Genomic DNA, 23989 nt, shown 5'->3' on the forward strand with positions numbered 1-23989 from the left:
GACTGTGATGTGGCATGGAGAGGTTCTTGTCTGATCCTGGCTATTTGGGGTTCTATATGCCTACTTATCTGAATGTTAAACTCTTTCTGTTATTTGGGATGTTTTCTGCTATTATTTCAGTAAACGGTTTTTTGGGCCATTTGTGCTGTTTTCTCGTTTTTCACTAAAGTCAATTAATTTTATACATTTTTTTTTTTTGGTACCTGGGATCGAACTCGGGACCTTGCACTTGCAAGGCAGGCGGTGGAACCACTGAGCTAAATCCCCAGCCCCTAAAGTTAATTAATTTTAGATCAGTCTTCTTTGCATCACTTAGGAGCTGTTGGATCCATTTTGCATGTTGTCTTTGTATTTTAAGGTGTCACTCATTGGTCACTAACAACTGCTCTGTCTTCTAGTTCTGACACCCTGTCCTCACACTGGTCACTTCTGCTGCCTATACTTTCAATAGAAGTTTTAATCTCCTGAATTTCTATTTATAGCCTTTTTGTGGACTGTAATCCTTGTCTATGCTTGTCAGTCATGTTTTGCATCACTTTGTTCAGCTTTGCTAGGTTTTTATCCGTGCTTTCTGTAGATGCTTATTGTTTGGTTTATTTGGCTGAATATCTGTTCACCTGTATCTGCTGTGAGCTTGTCAAATGCTTTATTGAATTGTTGTGTTATCTCCTTTTATATGACTTTGAGTAATTACAGTGTGTGGCTTTTAGTTTCCTCCCCTTTGATGCCCCATGGATCAGCTTCAGTGGAGTGGAGTTTATTTTGGAGTCATTCTGTTGGCTTTTGTTTTCATGTGTTTATTGGTTTTGTATGTCAGGGCTCGTGGGTTGATTGTAGTGGAAAGCTTTGTTTCTAGTATTGAGACCTCTTTAGTTAATATCTACTTTTCGAAGGTGTCCTTTGGGCATGGCTAACCATTGGCCTTTGTCTCTGCTGCAGGATCCAACCACCTCTTTTACGTGGGATGGGAGTTTGCAGTGTATTTGTCCCAGTACCCAGTTCTCCAAGAATGGGCCACAGTATTGTTAATTACCCTAAGGCAATCCAGATATGAGGATCCGAAGAAAACCAATTCATAGCAACAGCTACATCACCTTGGCTACAGTAATAAAATCAGCATCAATTTAGCACCAAAGACAGCCTGAATATTGACAAACCCCGAGGATCAATAATGTACTACCTTTAGTCATAGAAAAGAGATCTACAATTATAGCATGAACACTAAGACAAATCAAGTATTGACCTTCAGCAAATACCTACTATAGGGAACAACTTTACCTCTACCAACAATAGAACAGTATTCAACTGCGATAGTGCAGTGTTAACTAGGTATCTAGAGATTCATAAAGCATAAATTAACTAGGTAGCTAGTTAAAGCGTAGCAGTTACACCGATAGAGTAAGGGTTTAGGGGAACCAGAGAATGAAAAAAAGCAAAATTTGGGAAATTCTACAGTAGGATGTGACAAGGAGGAGAGCAAAGTGAGGTGGGAGTCCTATTGAGGAGTAAAAGGAAGTTAATAGTGCTAGAGAGCTGTTGCAGGAGAAAATGAACAAGAAAAAGAAAAAAGATAAACAGCAAAGCACAGGAATAAAAGAAAGATAAGAAAGAGAAAAACAGCTGAAATGGGAAAGGTGAAAAGGAGAGAAAAGAAACTAAAAGAGGAAAAGGGAGAAAAAGCCCAAATTCCTCCCAGATTCTCATGAATGTAAGATAAAAAGAAAAAAATAGAAAAATAAAACTTTTAAAAACTGAGTCATAGAAAAAAAACTGATAGAAAAAATTCCTGTGTTTTTGAAAAAATGATCTCTTTCCAAGATCTGCAATCTTGGGATCCAGCTAGTCATGATTTTCTCCTCTGAGCTTTAGGGGAGTGGCTTTTCGAGGGGTCTTCCCGCACCAGAGACCCTCTGTCCATTCACCCCAGAACGTAGTTACTGTCCCAGACAAGGTGCGCCCTCGCTCTCTCTGGTAGATGGGAGATGAGATCAGTCCTCTTGGCCCTGCTTGCTGCAGGCAATGGGGCAGGGGTTCAAGTGGACTTCGGCACTTATTGTTGACAGCTGTGGGGTCTGGTCACTCCCTTCTCTTCTCATTGTCGTTGTTTGTGATCAGGTCTGTTAGTTATTCGTTGCCTTGGATGCCATGTGGCAAGTGGAAGCCAAATGTGGTAGCACTGGCTCGGAGTTGGTGGGTGGTTGTGTCCTTGCAATGGGGTGAGGGGCGTGTGTCCTGTGTGGGTCCATTTGCTTATGTGGAGGGCTGCCCCATGCATCTGGTGCAGGTGTGCTTGTTTGTATCGGCATCAGCCTGCTTGCTTAGTATTCTTGGTTTTTCTTTTTCTCTTTATCTTCTCATCCAAATTATGAGGAAATTTTGTTAGTGCTACCTGCAAATATGTTTAGAATCTAACTACTTCCTATCTTCCTGGCCAAAGTTCCAGTTATCTCTTGAATAGATTATTGTGATAGTTTCCTAAGCGGTTCTCTCTACTTCTCACTTCCCTCTATTCCTCTCAAGGCAGCCACCAAAGATCCTGGCACCAGGTAGCTTTCCCTTGTTATCTTGTGTAAAGTCTTCCCCTAACATTTTTGTCACCCTTAATGTTTTATTTTTCTTCATAGGGACTTATTGATACCTGAGTTACATATCCACTACTATAGGCTTATTATGTGCCTCCTTTTTGTCTGGGAAGGATGTGGACACTGTAACATCTTGGAGACAAAGGACTCTGTAATTAATCCAACACAACAGTGTTTGCAACTTTAATACTTGTTTATATTGGAAGAAGGACATCTTTCTTCAGAGGAACTTCTGGTGATAGTTTATGATTACGATCACTATAATCATTGACAGATGGATCCACAGGAAACGAAGTGATTTTCTGCAGGAATATTCTACATGAATATCAAAAGTGGGGAGGACCAGGGATTTAGCTCAGTGGTGCCACCACCTGCCTCACAAGCACAAGGTCCCAAGTTCAATTCCAATTCCAAAAAAAAAAAAAAGTGGGGAGTGTATCCAAGATAATTTAGACTAACTCCACTATTTTATACAAAATTGGAAATCATGGAGTGTGAGAGACAGGGAGGTGGGTAGTTAATCAACTGCTAAACCAGAGTTGGAAGCTTTGCACGGTGGCAGTATCATAGCCAATGAGGTTTATCCGAGGCGCGATTATTGCTAATTAAACCAGAGTTGGAGGTCTTCTTTTTCTTTATTTTTTAAATTTATTTTCAGTGGGCAAGTCTGGGGAAAAAGCCCTCTTCATGTCCTATTTTCACTTTTCTTCTTTTTATTTCTTTGCTATTGGATGTAATCTTTTATGGAAATGTCAGTATCTTAAAAGATTTTAAAACTTTCCTCAAGTCATAGTTTATTTGGCAGAGCTTTACTCTAGAGAAAAGAAATTCCATAGGGAAATTGTTCTCAATTACTCTATTGGGCTTAATTAATTATACATAGTTCCCAAATCTCAATATTTAATCAGAAACTTTGGATGAGTGTGGAGGATTTTCCTATCAAAACGTGGTTTTATAATCTGTGGATTTGCTGCTCCTCCAACTTTTATTTAAGCATCATAAATCTACGTATTAACGCTGATTTAGATCCTCTGAATTTTCTGTGTGTGTGTGTGTGTATTATCATGTTTTCTAAAAGCTCCTAAAACCATTGGTGGTTTGTCTTGGAAACAAATCCTTTCCTTGAGTTTTGGTAGTGACCACCACACAGGGTCATCAGAAGACAGAGTAATATTGTCAGAAGGGCACAATTTATGGGTTAGTAATCTGGAAATAATTGGAATGTGGTTTGGGGAAGCCAATTAATTTCTCTGGCATCTGTTACCTTACCTATCAGAAGCAGAAGTTAGAATAGTATCTAAATTATTTCCAGCATCACTGTCAGAGTGGCTCAGCTGAGTGTGAACTGGACTTTGATCACAGGGGCTGGAGTGAGAGATTGGCGGAGCAGTGATACCAGCTAAGAGACCTTGATTGCTGAATGACCAGAGTGTGCAGGAAGGAATCCAGTGTTCCTCCTCATCCCAAGTTTTGCAAACCAAAATATCTCCTTGAGTAATGATCCGTTCTAGCAGAGTGGCAAACTTTATACTAAATTGGAGATACTTGGGTGTATTTGAAATCCATCTGGTCCAATTTCTTCTTCAAGTGTACAGCAAAAATACTCCAAGACCTCTGACGAATGTAGGTGACTAGAAGCAAGGTCACAGTTTCTAAGCAGCCACAGGATATTGAGCAACCTATTTTTGTCTCATAGCCGGAAGAGTTCTTTTGTATAATAAGATAGTTGGGTTGATTTTTTGAGGAGTGGGGGAAGGCTGAATAACATTGATCATTTTTATTGTGGAAAAATACATGCAGCATAGCATAAAATTTGATGATTTTTAAAGTCTCTCCCAATTTTGAGAATCTGTGAGATACCTCTTGGAAGTCATGTGAGCCCTTTGGCTGAGTAAGAAGAATTCAGGCTACCCTGGTTATTCCTATGTAGTAGGGTGACGCGAAGAAAGATAAATGTAGGAAGCAGTGTTCTGATAGCAGATCCATAATAGATGGGGTGGGCGTATCTGGGCACTAAGAGACTTTTTGGTGATGTCAGCATCAGCTGATAGTGTGAGGAGGGAGGACAGCAGGATTGGAGAGAAAAGGGCACAGGAGGATCGGTGTTCAGGCCGCACTGTTGGAGTGTGATGACCTAGAAGCTGCCAGTCTGTGGTGCCCATGTCCTCATGACTTAGTCTCAGCAGCTGCAACCCCGACCTCTGTCCACAGCTTCCCTTGGGCTTGTGAGCGAGGATGTGGAAAGGCGATTCGGAGGCATCTCCCCATCTCACCTCTCCCCATCCAGCCAGGCGGTTTGTCAAGGTGCTGAGTTATTCCTAATGCTTCTGAGCCCTGGGGCCCACATAATTTCCTATAGTTGAAAGGCCATACTATGAGGAACTTACCAATATTGCTTGTCTTGGCCGTGGGTTTCAGTGTAATTTTTCTGGTGAATTTGTCTCTTTTGAAACTATTAGCTGTTTTTGAAGGCAGTGTTTTTTTAGTTCATTGATTTTATTGGTATATTTTAGGTATATGAAGGCAGTTTTTTAAAATGTCTGATCCATCTTCTTCCGAGGACCATTCTGCATCTCTTTGTCCTATAGCAGATACTCTTTACCAAGAAATTAAATGCTTGTGACTCATATTTGGGTAGACAGAAAATTCTATCTCAGTTTTGAGGTGTGTTTGGATGGCTTGTCCTTTTTCTGCTTTAAGCTGGTTATCGATTTGATGTGTCTGAGAAATTTAATGTCTTTCCAACACAAAAGGTGGGTTAATTCAGAAGTAAGGCACTTTATTTTGGGATAACATTGCCATTGTTATTGTTGGAGTTGATCATTTATATTAGTTGTTGGCCTTTCTAAAACCCAGAGCTAAGCAATTGGATCCACCTCACAGAGGACCCATCTCTACCCCACAGAGACAGTGGTGGACCAGGGCAGAGGAGGAAGCACACTTGGTGTATTTCAACAAAGGGATGCAGGCTGGGAGGGCCTCCTTTGCATGCCGGGTCTCCCCTTCCAAGTTCTCTCCACCTGCCCCATGGTTGGAGGTGGGGCTGAGCACTGTCTCTGTAGCTCCCTCCACGAGGAAGGAGACCTCAGAAGCGGGGAGCAAATACCCTTCCCCTGCCACGACTCAGGGGTGCAGTGGTTAAACCACTGTGAGTGGCTCTAAAACATGACTGCTTTCGACACCGTGTGGTTACCCAGTGCCAAAGTGGACTATGTCATTAGAAGTAGAAATGGTGAAGCATTTGATATACACTATCAATTGCTCCTCAAATGTTTGTACTGGTCTTCATTTCTGCAGAAGAATTTGAGACTAATCCTAACTCTAACCCTAACCCTAATCCACACAAATGGTTCCTTTCAATAAAGTAACAGTTACTTCTAGTTTTTTTTAAAAAGTATTTCTTATGTTTTGTGGGCATTAATTTGTGAAGCTTTATGTCTTTTCACATATATATTGATCTTCTTATTTTTGTGTATTACATCTTTATAATGTGTATTCACTTCCTACTGAAATGCATGATCTTATGAATTTAAGTTAGCTAATATTGGGTTTATTAAGCTTTTTCATGTATATTTTATATTTTTGCATTGTATCATTTGTGTTATGACTTTATGCTTTTTTCTGGTTGCTCAAAATTTGGCTTTTTTGTGTAGTCAAATTCTAATATTCTTTCCAGGCTTTTAAAAGCCTTTTATACCTCCAAATTATAGTCACATTCAACAATTCTATTTCACTGTTCTTTCTTTTTTTCCGGCATTGGGATTGAGCCCAGGGTCTTTACACTGAGCAACATCCCCAACCTTTTATATTTTTAATTTGAGACAAGATCTCACTAAGTTTCTAAGTCGCCCAGGCTGGGCTCAAACTTGGTGATCCTTCTGTCTCAGCCTTCCAGAGTGCTGGGTTCATAGGCATGAGCCATCGCACCTAGCATTATGTTCTTTAATAACATTAATTTTTATTCCTAAATGTTTAATTCACAATTTATTTTGATGGAAGTAAATTAATGATTACCATTTTACCTTTTCCTCAAAGGATGTACCAATCATCTTAACATCATCTTTTGAATATTCTATCTTATTTTGACTTTCAGATGATAAATTCCTATATATAATTATGTCAGTTTCTATTCCTTATCCAGTATCAAAGAGCTTCAGCTATACTAACATTTAAAATATTTGAACGACAAACGAACCTGACTAACCTTCTTTATTTTTCTTTTTTTGGCACCAGGGATCCAACTCAGATCCTTGCACTTGCGCAGCAGGCGGTGAAACCACTGAGCTAAATCCCCAGCCCCCTTTATTTTTCTTGCAGATGAACTTTGGAATAATTTTGTCAAATTACAGAGAAAATTCCACTGGATTATGGTTGAGGATACAGATATTCTCAGATTAATTTAGGAGAACTGAAGTTTAGGGAGAATTAAAATGTAATTTATTATACTGAATTTCACTCTTTAAAATATTTGATTTGGTAAATTTTTGTTGGTATATGTCAGCTCTTCCACTAATGCATATATTTTTTAATGTTTTATGATCTTCTGTTTAGGAGCATTTCACACTTTAGGTGCTTTTTATTTTTAAAAGTTTCTTACCTATTGTAGATGCCTTAGTTTTCCATTGTGCTTTCTAGCCAGTAATTCCATTTGAGTGTCATTATTGTTGTAGTGATTTTTAGTTTGATTTTGCTTTTTTCCCCTAGGCTTTCCCATTTTGGATTTTGCTTGCAAGAAACAAAAACCCATTCAAACTAGGTTAGGCAAAAACCCCCCACTTATTTGAGAAGGAAGAGGCCTTTCCTGTCACCCAAGAACACAACAGCCTGAATTTCAGTTTAAAAATTCGAGGATCAAGGGTACTGTGCCAAGTAATCTTGACCATCAACTTGAATGGATGTCTTCATCCTGGGTGACTCCAGGAGAGGTGGCAGATTATGGGGGGCTGTACTAATTGGTGGATTTATCCTCTAATGTTGATGGCTGAATGTGCTGCTAGGAGGGGACCCAGCTGGAGGTTTGTACCTTTGAAGGGTGTGTGTCTTGCTGGCTCCCTTCCCCTGGGCTGTTTCCTGGCCACCCTGAAGTGAGCATCTTTGCTCCACCAGCCTGTCCACCAACACGTTCCTGCCTTGGAGCCAGTCAGCCATGGACTGAAACCTCTGAAGCTGTGGGCCAAATAAACTTCTCCTCCTTTAAGGTGTGAGTGTCAGGTGTTTTGTTCCATTGATGGGAAAGCTGATTAAAACACGTACTTTGCATCTCTGAAATGAAAGAGTCTTCTTTCTCTAGTGGTTTTCCTACTCCAGAATACTAATTTCTCAAATTCTTAGTTTTTAACTTTGACCTTCAGCATTTATTCTTACCCAGGAATTCTGACACACTGATTTGTTTCTATCTGTGCATATCACTGACTTGTTTTCTGATTTGTTTCTGTTTCTTGTTTTGAAGTTAGTGTTTATTTCTGCAAATGTATATTGATGAATAATTTCAGTATGAAATTAGGTAATAGGTGGAAATCAAAAAGGTTAAGTTTTATAGCAAGGAATCAAAGTGTTTATTTTTTTCTTCCTTATTTCTGATGAATCATATGTGGTAAAAATTTCAGCTGGGGCCCCTTCATCTAGAGGATATCATCTTGAGTTACATGATATTGCTTGCTCATCGAAGGGCATGTGATCTATATTTATATTTCTTCAGTGCAATCTGATGTTTAAATGTGGAAGAGGCTCAGAGAATATTTGTTACAGGAAAGAAAGTCAGAGAGAAATTCGCACTCCTGTTATCATATCCTTTTCTTTTTTAGAATTTTATATTTATGAGTATGTATCTGCAGTACATAAAGATTACTTTCCATGTGGGGAGTTACACACACAACACATCTCAATTCTTTTTTTTTTGTACCCTTCCCCTTTCCTCCTGACTCCTTCTGTCCATTTTCTGCTGCTACCAATCTGGGAGCACAGCGAGCAGCTGCCCACCATCAAAGCTCTCAGAGGACCAGCTCTGTGAGCTCGGGACATCTCTGAAGTTTGAGTTGGGAATGATGGGAAAGTAATACTGGAATGATGGAGAAAAATCAGTCAGCTCAATTCCCCAGAGTGTATGAACATAGGAACATACACGTGGAAGACACAAAATTGGTGAAAGACTCTGGCCTGAGTTCGCTGAGACTGGTATAACTGTGGAAAGACGACAGTACAGAGGGCCTAGGGAAAGGGGACAATTGTGAGTAAGAAAGTTCTTTCTTGTGGTTTGGGTGGATCCCTGGAATTCATGTATTGCAACATTAATGGTGGTTGAAGGTTGGGCCTTTGGGAGGTTGTTGGGTCCTGGATGCAAAAATCGGATATTCTGAGAGATGTTGATGCAAGAACAAGGGAATAGAGGAGTAGAGATGTGTCTAGGGGACTCACTGATAGGAAAGAACTATGAAAATACAATGAAGATAGTACAAATGCAAGTTGACAAGTTGAATGGTTCCCCAACCTTAGAGTAGTTTTTGGCAAATTGCCAAAATCCCATACTAAAAGTCAGAAACACGAGTTCTGAGTCCAAGATTCACTTTTTGTGATTTTAGGTAAATAACCATTTTTTTCAGAGCCTCCATTTTCTAATAATGAAACTAAATAAATTTAGAAAATACAGAGCCTTGCACTGTTAGTATTCAACGCTGAAAGAGTCCATACTGGGTAAATCAATGCTTGAGTACTACCTGGTATACAGTCTCTGAAGTGCTAAAAATGAGGTAAATTGGTGTTACAATCATTGTCTGTCTATTGCAGGCCTCTTAGCACCTAATATTCAGCACCCCTGAGCTGAGTCCATGGCCAGTGCAAATAACGTGACTGAGTTAATTTTCACTGGGCTTTTCCAAGGTGTGGAGGTGCAGAGAGCGTGCTTTGTGCTCTTCCTGCCCGTGTACCTGGCCACGCTGCTGGGCAACGGCCTCATCGTCCTGACAGTCAGTGTCAGTCAGAGTCTGCGCTCCCCCATGTACTTCTTCCTGGGCTACCTGTCCCTGGTGGAGATCTGTTACTCCTCCACTGTGGTGCCTAAGTTCATTGCGGATCTGCTCGCCAAGGTTAAAACCATCTCCTTCAAGGGCTGTCTGGCTCAGATATTCTGCCTCCACTTTTTTTCGGTTGCTGAGATCCTCCTGCTCGTGGTGATGGCCTATGACCGCTATGTGGCCATCTGCAAGCCTCTGCACTACATGAGCATTATGAGTCGCCAACTGTGTCACATGCTGTTGGCCAGTTCCTGGCTGGGGGGCTTTCTTCACTCCCTTGTTCAGATTCTTGTCACCATCCCATTGCCCTTCTGTGGTCCCAATGTGATTGACCATTACTTCTGTGATCTCCACCCCTTATTCAACTTGGCCTGCACCAACACCTCTGTGGAGGGGGTTATTGTGCTGTTCAACAGTGGATTAATCTCCCTCTTCTCCTTCCTCACCTTGCTGTGTTCCTATGTTGTCATCTTGCTCAGCTTGAGGAACCATTCTGCAAAGGGGAGACACAAGGCCCTCTCCACCTGTGCCTCTCACATCACGATGGTCATCTTGTTTTTTGGACCTGCCACCTTCCTCTATGTGCGTCCCTCCTCCACGTACACCGAGGACAAACTGGTGGCTGTGTTTTTCACAGTCGTTACTCCCATGTTGAACCCTATTGTCTACACACTCAGAAATGTGGAGGTGAAAATCGCCATCAAGAAGTTGTGGGGCAGAAAGGCAAATGCAGGGATGGGAAAGTAATAAGAAATGAATGTCGGATGATGGTGTGTTTTGGAAATAGAGTTAGATTTCGGTGGGAGAATCAACAATGGTAGAAACAAATATTAGGGCTTTATGTCACTGTTGCTGTGACTCTACTTAGTAACTAAGGCCCCCTTCTATCCCGGTGTAATGTTCCAGACAGAGGTTAGACAGTCTCACTGAGTCTTATGGAACTTAATCCAGAAGTTTCATGGGCTCATGTAATGTGAAAGACAAACCATTTTCAACATAAAGAACATTTTGACTCCCTTTTTTTTTCACTTTTCTTTTTTGGTACCAGGAATTGAACCCAGGGCCTTGCACTTGCCAGGCAGGTGTTGCGCCACTGAGCTACATCCCTAGCCCTTGACTCCTTTTTTTAAGGTTATCATCACCTCCTTGTTTTCTTCATTCCCCTCCTTCATCTATTGTAAATTACATATTTATGGGGCACAGAGTGACATTTCAGTACATATATATGACGTGTAATGATCCAACTAATATAATGCATTTCTATCAGCTCATACATTTATCATCGCTTTCTTTGGAAATATTCAAAATACTCACCTTTAGCTATTATGAAATATCATTAATTCTTCTCACCCATAGTTACCCTATTATCCCATAGAATATTAGGAATTATTCCTTCTATTCGCCTGAACCACTGTATAAAGAACATTTCAATAAATATTTTGTTAGTTAAAATTCCTTCCTTCTGCCTCATTCTTCCTCCTTCCTTGCCTCCTTTCCTCCCATCCTTCCCTACTTGTCCTTTCTTCTTTTCTTCTCCCTCTTTGTTCAAGCTCTCTTATAATTGTAGGAGACCCCTGTGACGGTTTCTGATCTCCTCCTCAGTGCTATGGCACAATACAGGAAGAAAAACTCAAATAATTAAAGAGAAAAATGGGGAACCAGGATGGCCAGTGCTGAGCAAGCAGCAAAAGACCCTGGACAGCCACATCATAGTTAGATTAGGGTGAGAGGGCTCTGTGTGGTTGCTAGGGATATGTTCCTGATGCAGGCAAGGCTTGTAAGAGAAGACCAAAGCATTCTTAATTTGGGGAATGGAATTTGAGTGAGTCACTGACCATGGCTGCCATGTTATTTGGTCACATGGGCTTTGGTTGGACTCACTTCTCAAAACAAGCCCAATTGTGGGGTTAACTCTTTATAGCCTGCACTGCTCACAGCCTGCTTTGGGCATAATCAATGGGGCGGTCCCTCACACATAATAACAACTTATATTTCATTTAAAATGAAAGCCAACCAGAGAATTATCAGCAGTATATTTGTGAATGAGGATACTAATCTGACTTCCTCTTCCAATGTACAGATTATGTCTTCAAAAATTAGATCCAGGGAGTTTTCAATTCTATTTATGCCTCATGACATCTTGTACCTAGGTCATTTGAACAGGCTCACCAAAAGAGTCTCTGGAGCAATTTCACTTCTTCTGACATATTGGCACAAGTGATAGTCCTTTGGGCCATCTCACAATATTCAGCATTCACAAAGAATATCAAAATGAGATAGAGTCAACCTGTTAGTAGTGAATGATCAAGTTAAATATTTTTCTCAAAAAGGAAATCATTTTCAGACTTATCCAGACATAAAAAATTACAGAATTTAGCAAGTGCTTCTTGACCTAATGTGGAGGATGAAAGAGGGGGTGTTATTGTCCATCAATTTCCACTCTACACCTCTCACCCTTATCTCGCGGTAACCATGCCAAGATTACTTTTTCTATATCTGTATTTCTTGGTACAGCAAAGTGAGACTGTGTCTATCATCGTTTCGCCTCTTAGAATGTCCATGTCACCTCATTGTCCCACCTCACTGTGAACAGTTTACAGATCGTTATAAAATTGTCTCTTCTCAGCTTTGGAATGACACAGGCAGGCAGTGAATTTGCACTACATCTGTCCACCATTTTTTGAAGACCAAGTGAAGTCTTGCTGGCAGCTTCCCTCGCAGAGAGAGGGAGCACCCTGGCCATGCCATGGAACTCAGGGATTTCCCTATTTCTTCTGTATATTCTGGTTGTTCACAAAGGTGAACAGTGGTTTTAAGAGGACCAGGAAACCCTCCTCATTTCCCTTCGTGTTCCTGCTAACTGTGTCCAGGGATGGCCATCCTTAATCCCGGAGAAATGCTGCTTTCTCTCTCAGGAATGATTTTGCCTTCTTTCCAGGTGGCTAAATCCTATAGATCTTTCAGACCTAGTTAAAGTCTTGGAAGGTTTTCTGTCACCTCTCTCCTGCTCAGGTACAATTACATTTCCCCTCCTTGGTAATTTTGCATCTACACAACATCATTAGCCTATTTCTTTGATTCTATTTTGTGTGTTGCTCTCTCCTTAGACTCTAAGTTTTCCAGTGCAAGGCTGCCCATTGTCCCTTCCTTAGAGCTCTAAATACCATGCATACAGTTGATGGTTCATAAGTACTTGTCGAGGAAACAGCCTTTAAGATCTATGCTCAATCCTTGCTCTATCAACTCTCACGGGTTTTCTGAACACGTTGCTGGTGGACAGCTCATCTCTCTTGTTCAACTTTTAAGAGGTGAGGATTTGAGATTCCTTGGTTTGTTCCAATTGCTTATCAGCCACAATGCAAGATCCAAGTTACCTAATTTATCTTGTTTTTGCCTAAATTTAACAAGAACAACACTGGTAGGAATATCATACAATTATTCTGAACATTAAGTCAGTTAAGTGCTGTAATATTTTTAGGAATCTCTAGAATTTATAAAAAGAATAGTGCAGAGAACATGGTGCTCAGTAAATATTCACCATCTCTCTCATCATCATTGGTGCTGGTTATGAATTTTATTTGTGCCATGACTGCATCCTTGTCCACCCACTGGTCTTCTTCTCTTTATAGAGCTGCTGAGAATAGGCCTTGATTCCTCCCAAGAGCTTTCAGATGTGTGAAAACAGTGCATTCCCTCTGGGGCTTCTTCAGAATAAACCTTCCCTGTTGCTTTTAACTATCTAAAATTGTACACAGCACATCATAGGTATTCAATTAACATCTTTAAAATGGGTACCGGTTATGATATACTGTCCCCATTATATTTTTTGTTGAATGTTCTTATATTCTATTAATTTACACTTTAGAACATTGGCTCAACAATTCAACACAGTGACAGTGCCCTCCACTTCTCTGAATACTCTGCTTGTATTAAAACAGGGTAGAAGTTTAGGATGCAGGCTCTGATAGGATCTCTTATTCCTGGGCAAGTTTGGTTTCCCAACTGCTACATAGGGACGAAACATTGTCCTTGAACTCTGAATAGCTACTAATTGCAGAGGCTTATATGGTCTACCCCCCTGACTGTCCAAATTCTCAGGCCTTCCCTCACTTGCTGAGGGTGGAGACACAGTGAGTCTATGGAGAGCTCATTACTTTTTTTTGATCTTACTGAAAAAACCCCACAGAAATTAAAGGAAAGCATTTTCCCTGTTATTTTAAGGGACAGTGAATATTGTGAGAATTTAAAAAAGCATTCTCATTTCAAGTGCTACGTTTCAGTGTAATTATTACCACAGCATTGGAAAGTATGCACTTGTCCCTCAAGTTTTGATTCTGTCACATTTAGAAATATATTTTAAATAAAGTAAAATTGGTAGAACACAACAAACTACTCTGTCTGTACAATTCTGCATTCTTTTCCCATTAATTATTTGTATCCCTTAGGTAGAGGGTGAACCACATAGAACTGAAAGATCAGCAGGCTGACAAGATGGACTCACATGGTGGAAGGCAGAGAGGCTTCAAGGATTGTGAGGACCTAAACCTCCGAGGCATCTGCTCTGTGGGGCCAAGGAACTGAGGATTTAACTGCATTTAATTTAAATCCTTTTAAATTAAAAGAATAATATGTGGTTAGTAGATGCCTATAGGGTCTTGCAGGCTCTTGCAATTCATTTCCATTGCTGAAGGCAAGAAAAGAGAAAGGAGGCGAATAAATGCCACTTTTTTGTTTTTGTTTTTGTTTTTGTCTTGGTACCAGGGATTGAACTCAGGACCTTCTGCTTGCAAGGCAGACGGCAGCACCACGAGCTAAATCCCCAGCACAATAAATTCCACTTTTGCTTGTAGGAGATTTTCAAAATGTGCCACACAACTCTATTGGTTTCATCATATCTGAAAAAAATTAATCACATAGGCACCCTTCATGAGAGGGGAGGCTAGAAACTAATCTTTAAATCTGTGTGGTACTGTGTTTAGTTAAAAATCAGGTTTCTACAAAAGACCTCTGCACTGAAAACTACAGCACTCTGAAAAAAAAGATTACAGAGGATATAAGAATATGAAAAGACATCCCTTGTTCCTCAGTAGAAAGAACCAATATAGTGAAAATGGCCATACTTCCAAAAGTGCTATACAGATATAATGCAATGCTGATTGAAATCCCAACAATATATTTCACAGATCTAGAGAAAACAATCAAAAAATTCATTTGCAACCAGAAGAGATCTAGAATAGCAAAAGCAATTCTAGGCATCAGAGACATGGCAAGGGGTATCACTGTCCTCAACTTGAAACTATACTACAAAGCTACTGTGATAAAAACAGCATGGTACTGGCAAAGAAACAGACCTGAGGATCAGTGGAATAGATTAGAAGATGCAGAAACAACTCCAGACATACTCAGCCACCTCATCTTTGACAAAGGAGCCAACCACCCTCATTGGAGGAAAGATAGCCTATTTAATAAATGGTGTTGGAAAAACTAGATTTCAACCTGCCAAAGATTAAAACTAGACCCATATCTATCACCATGAACTAAACTAAGATCAAAGTGGATTAAAGATCTAAATATTAAAACAGAAACACTAAACTTGCTGGGAGATAAGTTAGGTAGAACTCTTGATGACATTGGCATAGGAAAAGACTTTATGAACAAAACCTCAGTAGCATGGGAGCTAGCTCAAAGGAGCAACAACTGGGATCTTATCTTATTAAAAAGCTTCTGCACTGTAAAAGAAACCATGAACAGAGCTAAGAGACAACCTACAATGTGGAAAAAAATTTTAGCAAGTGTCCCTCAGACAAAGGACTACTATCTAGAATATATAAAGAACTGAAAAAAATCAAACCCCCCAACTTCAAAGACCCAATTCACAAATGGGCATCTGAAATGAACAGATATTTCTCAGACAAAGAAGTAAAAGCAGCAAATAAACATATGAAAAAATGTTCAACATCACTGGTCATTCAAGAGATGCAGGTGAAAACAACACTGAGATTCTACCTCACCCCACAAAGAATGGCTGTTATCAAGAAATCAACAAATAACAAATGCTGGTGGGGGTGTGGGGAGAAAGGAACCCTTCTCCATTGTTGGTGGGAGTGCAGACTGGTGCAACCACTGTGGAAGTCAGTATGGAGAAACCTCAAAGACTAGGACTAGAGGTCCCATTTGACCCAGCTATTCCCCTGCTGGGGATCTTCCCAGAAGAATTAAAAGAATCATACCACAGTGATATATGTGCACCCATGTTTATAGCAGCACAGTTTGTAATAGCTAAAGCTTGGAAACAGCCCAAGTGCCCATCAACCGGAAACTGGATAAAGAAGATGTGGTTTTTTAATAAAATGGAGTACTACTCAGCCATAAAGAATGAGAAACTAGAGTCATTTGTAGCTAAATGGATGCATATTGAGGCCATCCTCTTAAGTGAAATAAATAGGACACACGTGTAAATACTAAATAGTTTCTCTAGTGTGAGAAACTGAAAGTTGTAAATAAGGATTAAAATGATTAAAATGAATAATTGATAATTTGAAATAGGAAGAAAAGGTCCAAAAGGGTCAGGGAAGTGGGAGGGGAAGGTGAAAGGAAAGAAGGGAAAGGAAAAATTATGAGAAAAGGAAAAAATGGAAACAAAGTCTTTGTAAATAGGAAAGAGTGGAGGGGGAGAAGGGAGCACAGGGAACGGGGAAAAAATAAGAACCAAGATACATCATGTACAGGTACAAGCATCCAATGATAAGTGTAAATGTATTTTATACCTAAAATGTACCAATAAAAGAATTTAAGAAAAAAAATCAGGCTTCTACAAAAAATATATTTGTTCCAACTGGGGGAAGAATAGCCATGTGATTATCACAACTGTCAACGAAAGAGAGAGAAAATGAAGATTGTAGAATTCAACAGAGGTGAAGATCCAATGGCTTGTACTGCAGAGACCTTTGATTAGAGCAGTTGCCACAGATACAATATACCAGCATATTATTGCCCTACTTCTCCTATAATGACTAATGCTGCATGATTTTGATAAAAATCAGATTTCTTAGTGACCTTAAAGTCACCCTGTCCACCCAGAGATTCTGAATAGAGAATTCTAGAACTTTAAAAAAATCAGGCTTCTGCTCTGTTTCTAAATGTTGGCAGGAGAATATTATATACTATAAGGATCGCCAAGTAGCATTATCAGGGTCATTGCATAATTTCTCATATAATGAAACATTTTTATAAACATGATTTATTATTTTTTAGTACTATCACCCTGTGTAACAGTAACAAAATTTACTTAATCACCCATTTCAGTTCTCTCAGGTTCATTTAATAATTTATTGAACATACATTATGAGCCAGGATTCACTCCAAGAGCTAAGTCACAATAGCATACATGAGACAGTTTCATGAAGTTTCTACTCCGAGTAAAAAATTCTGTTTTCTGAAGCTGTTGTAGTCTAGGTCAATGATGCCAACACAGATTTTTCTGATGATGGAATTGTTCTTTATCTGTGCTTATACACGGTGGCCCCAGCCATGTGATTACTGAGCACTTGAATCATGTCTAGTGTCACTGAAAAAAAAATTCTTCCTTTGCTGAATTTTAATGAAGTCAACTTTGACTTTGGCCACATATGGCTATTGAGTACCAAACTGGATAGCGTGAGTGTCCAGGGCTTTCAGTGCTTACTTCTTTGAACTTGCAGCTGTCACTCAAGGTCAGGGACAAGACTGCTCCCATCCCAATACCATCACGGCTCTGTGGCCAGTGCCCTCATGTCAGGCTGTCACTGACCAGCTTTTCTAAGCCACCCTCCCTGCTCACCCACCCAGCACCCCCAACTCCGAGCCAAGGCGCTGGTGGCTGGAGAGAGGGGGGACCCACAGCAGCTATGGGCCAACCTAGCCCTCCCTCCCCCTGATCCTTCTATTCTTGCTGCAGGAATCAATGAAAGGCCTGTGCCATTCCCTTGTCATGATTAACCACTTTCTAGGAAAGCCTTTTGTGGCATCAGGTGCAGCTAACCATCCCCATCTTGAAACAATAACTTCCCCTCATTTCTGTCACGCCATTTTCTCTTTGTTGCTTTCCCACCACTCCTCAGTTTCCTTTGCTTGTTCCTTCTCATTTCTCCACCTCTTAATCCCAGACAGCCTTGGGCTCAGTTCTTAACTCACTGCTCCATCTCTCTAGTCTCTGAAGACATGCAATTGAGTGTACAGGCTTTAAATAACATCCACGTATTGGTTGCTCTCAGACTGACAGCTCCAGCCTGGACCTTTGCTTTGAACATTGATTCATATACTCATCTGTCTAGTCGAGGTTCACACTAGGAACTTTTGAAATGCAACTTCCTTTAACATCATCCAAACTGAACTCTTGATGTTACCTGCTCTCTACATCTGCCACAGTTACTGTCTGCAGCTCAGAAAATACCAAGTCTAGTCTGATTGCTCAAGTTTGGTACTTTGAAAGTAACCTTCATTTCTCTCTTTCTCAACCCAAACATCAATAAGTCATATTAGTTATACTTTCAGACTACATATATCCAAAACCTGCCCACTTCCCAGAATGCTCATTGCTATTCTCCTGCCCAATCATCTCTCAACTGGAGAATTGTAATGGTCTTCTGATTGGTCTCCTGTATGTCCCACTATCCTCCATTCTTCTCTTTAGAGCAACCAGAGGTCCCAGCATTCCATGAGCTTCCTTATTTTCTACCATTACTAATCTGCTTATTTTTCTCCATGGGATTTATTACCACCTGAGCTTCGTATCAAATTTTATTTCCATGTTTTTTCCACCTTCATTATGCCCTGGAGGAGATAGGAAGGGTGTAGCCTCCCTGAGTCTATAGCTACTTTATCTTTTCATTCACAAATTTCTAGCACCTAAAACTGTGCTTCACACTTCCTAGGACTCAGTACCATTTGGTGAATGAATGAGTCATTGGAACAATATCTCTTCAGAGGAAATTCTCAAAATATTCTGTGATTATGAGTGTTATCATCATTCAGGGAGAGACAGAGGCACAGGGAGGCTAAGGGATTTTATATATGAATATTGCACATGAATATGTGAGTGTGGAAATTGGAAGGCAGGTGAAGATAATCTAGATGAATGCTGTCATTTGCTGTAGAGGTGGAAATAGACAAGAGGGAGTGGAGGAAATGACATGGTCTTGTTGGATGATCACCTGCTGAGGCAGAACTGGTCCCAAGCACCCCAACTTCCTGTCCTGCCCTCTTGTTTCCTTCTGTGTTTATTCTCGTATTCATTCCCAGTCTCCAAATCTGGACAAATAATCCCTGTTTTTGTCTTACTTCAAACTTTCTCCTTCTACCACCTCATTCCTTGGTGCTAAAACTTTGCAGATTCTCACTAAATTAGGTGAAACCATTTGAGCCTTTGCTTGCATCATACGTCATTTGATGAGGTTCGCACTAGAGAAAAGAAATCCAGTGGGGAGGCTGGTCCCTGGAGTATAGTGTCTGGCTTAATTTATTTTAAATAGTTCGAGGACTTCAGCATTTCATCATCATTTTCAGAGTCTGAGTGGCTTGGTAGGATTTCTACGTCAAAACACGATCTTCAGATTTTCTGATTTTGTTGCTAAAGCTCTTCTTAAGTGTTATAAATCCAAGTTTCAACACTGATGCAGTTTCCCTGAAATTTCCTTTTTTGTTGCTGTTATCTTACAGATTACCTACTTTGTTTTCAATCATCTCTCAGGACCACTGGAGGTTTGGGCCTGAGGAAAAGGCAACCTTCAAATGGATCCAGAACTGTCGCCCTCAGGAGACGGCCTCATGTTGGGAGAGCACTGATTTCTCAGCCACTAGAGCTCCTGGGAAATAATTAGAGTGTGGTTTCAGGAAGCATATTAACTCCTTTCACCCTGTGTCACCTCATCTGTCAGAAGGCAGAGTGACAATAATATCTTAGTCCTTTTCAGCACCATTGCCAGAGCGCCTCGGTGGAGTGTGGCCCGGACTGCCTGCCTTGGGCGCTGCAGTGAGAATCTAGCTGGGGGTGATGTTAGCCAGGGCCCTTTCTTGCTGAAAGACCAAGATCTGCAGGGAGGAATCCAATGCTCCTTCTCATCCCAGGTTTTGCAAACCAGAACATCTCCTTGGGCACTGGTCGATTTCTGCAGAGTGCTGACCTCATACTACACTGGAGGCACTTTGAGTGCGTTTGAAATTTATCTGCCCAATTCCTTGTTCCAACATCCAGCGAGCTCATACCAGCTCTCCTGACCCAAGGTAGGTGACATGGCCAGGGGTGAGACGCAAGGTCTCAAGCAGCCGCAAGGTCTCAAGCAGCCGCAGGTGCTGAGCAGCAATTTTTCTTGAAGCCAGAAGAGTTCATTTCTCAAACAAGGCAGTTGCTTTTGATAATTTGGAGAGGGGCAATGATTTAAATTGTTAAGTTTTGTTGTGATAAAATATACATAGAGTAAAATTTTAAAACCCTTTCTAATTGTGAGATTCTGCAAGGTACAACTTGGGAATTACCAGTTCGGAGCCTGTTACTGGAATAGAGCTTCTGTGATTTCTGTCTGAAGTCATAACTGGCAGGCGAAGCTCTCTTTTATATTTTGCTCTGGCCGTGTCTGGGTTGTTGGCGAATCCCAACACCTTATTCGCTGTGGACTCCAGATGTGACCACTCTGTGTGTGTGTGTGTGTGTGTGTGTGTGTGTGTGTGTGTGTATGTGTTGCAGATATTTCTTACCACTGTGGCAACAAGTGAGTGGGATAGCAGAGAGAGGAATTAATACAAAAGAGACAGAGGAGTCAGAAAAGGAAAGCAGTTTTCAAAGAGGAATTCCTCTTATTGGGGATGAACCTTGTACATGATGATTCTGCTGTTTCCCCAGAATGGATCAGGTTGTTTCTAGTTACCATCATCTCTAAGAGATCAAAAACAGATTGAGGTCAGTCAAGTAAATACATCTTCTAATTCTAAGGATAGGTCGTTTTAAATCCTCTACTCCTATACATTCTGTGCCCCTTGGACCTACTAAAGGGACAGGTAGTTAAAGAGTACAGGAGGGTTGGTTTAGCTGTCTCTTGCCAAACCCTAACTCTGCTGCTGTGTAACCTTAGGCAAGTTAATTCACTTCTCTGTTTCTTTTTTTCTCATAAGTAAAAAAAAGTGATAATATTTATATCCATTTCTTAGGTTTATTGTGAAAACTGAATATATTAAAATATACACAGCACCTATAAAATATGTGGCATAAGTACTTTGGAAATGCTAGCTATTACTACCACCCTGGAATTTAACATACTAAAAATGTAAAAAGTGTACTAAACATAATTTGAATACTGGGTAATATATTTTTCAGTAGAAGATACAGACATAGAAATTTTTTGTGTGGTGCTGAGGATCAACCCCAGGGCCTTACACATACCAGGCAAACACTTTACCACTGAGCCACGGCCGCAGTCCAGAAGCTACAGATAGAGAAGCTGCAGCTATAGAACAATCTACTAATTACTGTGAAAGAAGTGTGAGATTCTACCATAGGAACACCAAGAGTGAGAGGGCTTTATCCCTGCAGCAGTGAGATTCTTCGTGCAATCTAGCAAGAAGGAATGCTACACAGAGAGGAAAGAGGTTAGAAAACAGTTACATGGGTGAGACAGTAAGGGTACAAAGATGAGCCACAGTGGGTCCAAGAATGGGCGAGAACTGTGTGCTAAGCATATGGAGATTCATGCTGGAGGGTGGGGGGAGTTAAGATTTAAGTAGAGAAGTATCGCGGCAGGCTTTGTATTTAAGGGAAATAGCCACAGCAGTGTTTTCCACTGTTTCCAGAGAAGTCACATGTGAGGTGGGTAATTACGGCAGCCTCGTGGCACAAACAGGAGCAGAGCTGGGCTTGGAGGACAGGTGGGGTTGGAAGGGAGGAGGCGAGGGTGTTTCCGTGGGGGGGCTCCAAGGTGGGGACCAGCTGGAGGGCTGGGGGTCTCCAACTCGAACAGGAGCGAGTGGAAGCTTAGTTGGTGAACTGTCCAAGTGGCTCAGGCTATGAAAATAATAATGGGTTAAAGTACTTCGGGGTTGCCCCGGGTATTCCCAAGCAGCAGAGTGACCTGAGGGAGGCAGGGGCCGGGAAACGCGTCCTGGGCACGGTGTGCAGGGCGGATGGGGATGGGCCTGGGGACTGCGACCGCGGACTGCGAGCTGGGGCTGACAGCACAGCGAGAGAGGGTGCGCAGGGAAGACGGGTGGGAGGTGATGATGACCGGGCGCGGGAGAGAAAGGAAGGCGTGGATTAAAGCTGATGTGGAAGCTCCCAGGTTGGGCAGCTGGGAGGTGACTGGGCTGTCACCGTGTCCCGTGTCCAGGTCACACTCGGCTCGTGGTCCCGCTGTGCCTCATAACCCAGCGCCGTCAGCTGTGGCCCCGACCTCTGTCCAAATCCTTTCCCCTGGTTTGTGAGAAAGGAACTGTGGACAGGGGGTTCGGGGGAGCTCCAGGTGTGTCCCCGCCCCACTCAGCCTCCTAAGTTTCCTGGCTGCCTGCCCAGATGCTCCCGGAGGCTGCACAACGCTGAATTCGGCCACGCTGCTTGTTCCGGCCATGGGTTTCAGTGCAGTTTTGCTCCCGGATCTGCCCTTTTGGAACCCACTAGCTCCTGGTTAGCTCCTTTCTGCTTCCATGAATGACTGACCTCTCCTTTCCCCCTACCCGGGGCCTGCCTTCTTTGTCCTATAGCAAATACTTATTTCGAAACATTGAATGGCTGCAACTTGTGTGTGGGTAGAAAGAAAATTCTATCACAGCTTTGAGATATACTTAGGTTGTTTACCTTTTCTTTTGCTTTAACCTAGTTTCGAGATACATCATTTTGATGTGCTTGAGAAATTCAACGCCTCTCTTTCCAGTACGAAAGCTGGGCTAATTCAAAGGTAAGGGATTTGAGTTTGGGATAACATTGTCGTAATTACTGAGACAGATGAGGATTCATGTTATTACTGACCTTGCTAAACCCCAGAACTAAACTATTGGATGCACCTCACAGCAGACCCATCTCTATACCACAGAGACTGAGGTGGCCCGGGGCAGAGGAAGCGCGCTCGCTGCAGCATTTCAGCGGGACGGGGGGCAGGGAAGGGTCCCCTGTGCATGCCTGGTCTCCCCTTCCACGTTCTCTCCACCTGGCCTGTGGTTGGAGGTGGGGCTGCAGGGAGGAAACACTCTCTCCCTCAGCCTCTACCCCAGGTGAGCTGGTTAGTGTGTAACGAGTGGTTCTCCTTAAGAAAGAGCTCTTAGGGCCAGGGATTTAGCTCAGTGGTTCCGCCCCCTGCCTTGCAAGCACAAGGACCCGAGTTCGATCCCTGGTACCAAAAAAAAAGAAAGAAAGAAAGAAAGAAAGAAAGAAAGAAAGAGCTCTGGTTTGCTCTGGTTGGTAGTATTTCCTGATTTCTGGTGTGAAAAATCCTCCTACCCCGTCTGATTTCAAGCTACCAATGTGGCTTCACTGAGCTTGGGGAAAGACGCACCCAAGCCAGTGTGTGCTGACTGTCTTTAAGACCTCGGTGCTGGCAGCGTGGGTATCTGTGCCCAGGATCGACTTGGTAGGCATCTTCAGTGACAGAGGGGTAGACGCAATTTGCTATCAGTTTGCAGCCGGAATGCTGGTAGTGATCTTTATTCCTGCAACAGAATGAGACAGACTCGGATGCTGACACCTAATCTTGCTGTCTAACCCTCACTAAATCTCTAAAGACCACATTTTAATTATAGTTAAAGTGCTATTTCCTATGTTTTATGAGTACAGAGTCTGATTATTCATGAAGCTTAACAAAATGTATGTTGATCGTTTTATTTATTCTCTTGTGAATTGCCTGTTTAAAGCTCTTGCTTATTTTCTTCTGGGTTGCATGTCTGTTTCTTAGAGATTTAAAAGATTTTTCAAATACTAGGTTATTAAGCCTTTTCATATATATTTCAGTATTTTCCCATCTTATCATCTGGGCAATGACTTCATGCATGTTTTCTTGGTTGTTGTTCCTAGGTTTAGTTTTTCTGTAGTCAAATTCCAACATTTACACCAGGCTCCTAAAGTTTTTCCACCTCCACATTTTGATCACTAATTCTACTTCATGTTCTTGAGTGATTTTAATTTTCATTTGTAATTCTTTAACTTGGAATTTATTGCAATGGGATAAAAGATGGGGCATCAAATTTAATTTTTTTCCCAAAGGATGTATCAGTTGTTCTAACATCACCATTTGCACGGTATGTCTTACTTCCACATTTTAGGGTAAAATCTTATATGTAATTATACCAACACTTTGGAAATTTATATAATTATTCCTTAGCCAATATCAAACTGCTTCAAGAATAGCCACTTAAAATAGCAATATCTGAAGGAAAACTAACCTC

General features: G+C 41.4%; 1 protein-coding gene and 1 pseudogene across 1 annotated transcript; both read left to right on the plus strand.

Moving 5' to 3' along the window:
• Positions 1-3126: 3126 nt before the first annotated feature.
• Positions 3127-3193, plus strand: LOC147829581 (U4 spliceosomal RNA; annotated as a pseudogene).
• Positions 3194-9406: 6213 nt separating this feature from the next.
• On the plus strand, positions 9407-10339 carry LOC101725813 (olfactory receptor 4B1-like). Its single transcript, XM_004852604.1, has one exon. The coding sequence runs from the start codon at positions 9407-9409 to the stop codon at positions 10337-10339; it is 933 nt and encodes a 310-aa protein (XP_004852661.1).
• The last annotated feature ends 13650 nt before the right edge of the window (positions 10340-23989 follow it).

This window comes from Heterocephalus glaber, unplaced genomic scaffold (assembly GCF_053883595.1).
Source record: "Heterocephalus glaber isolate CG9 unplaced genomic scaffold, H.glaber_assembly_v1.0 deba00000594, whole genome shotgun sequence".
Lineage (NCBI taxonomy): Eukaryota > Metazoa > Chordata > Mammalia > Rodentia > Bathyergidae > Heterocephalus > Heterocephalus glaber.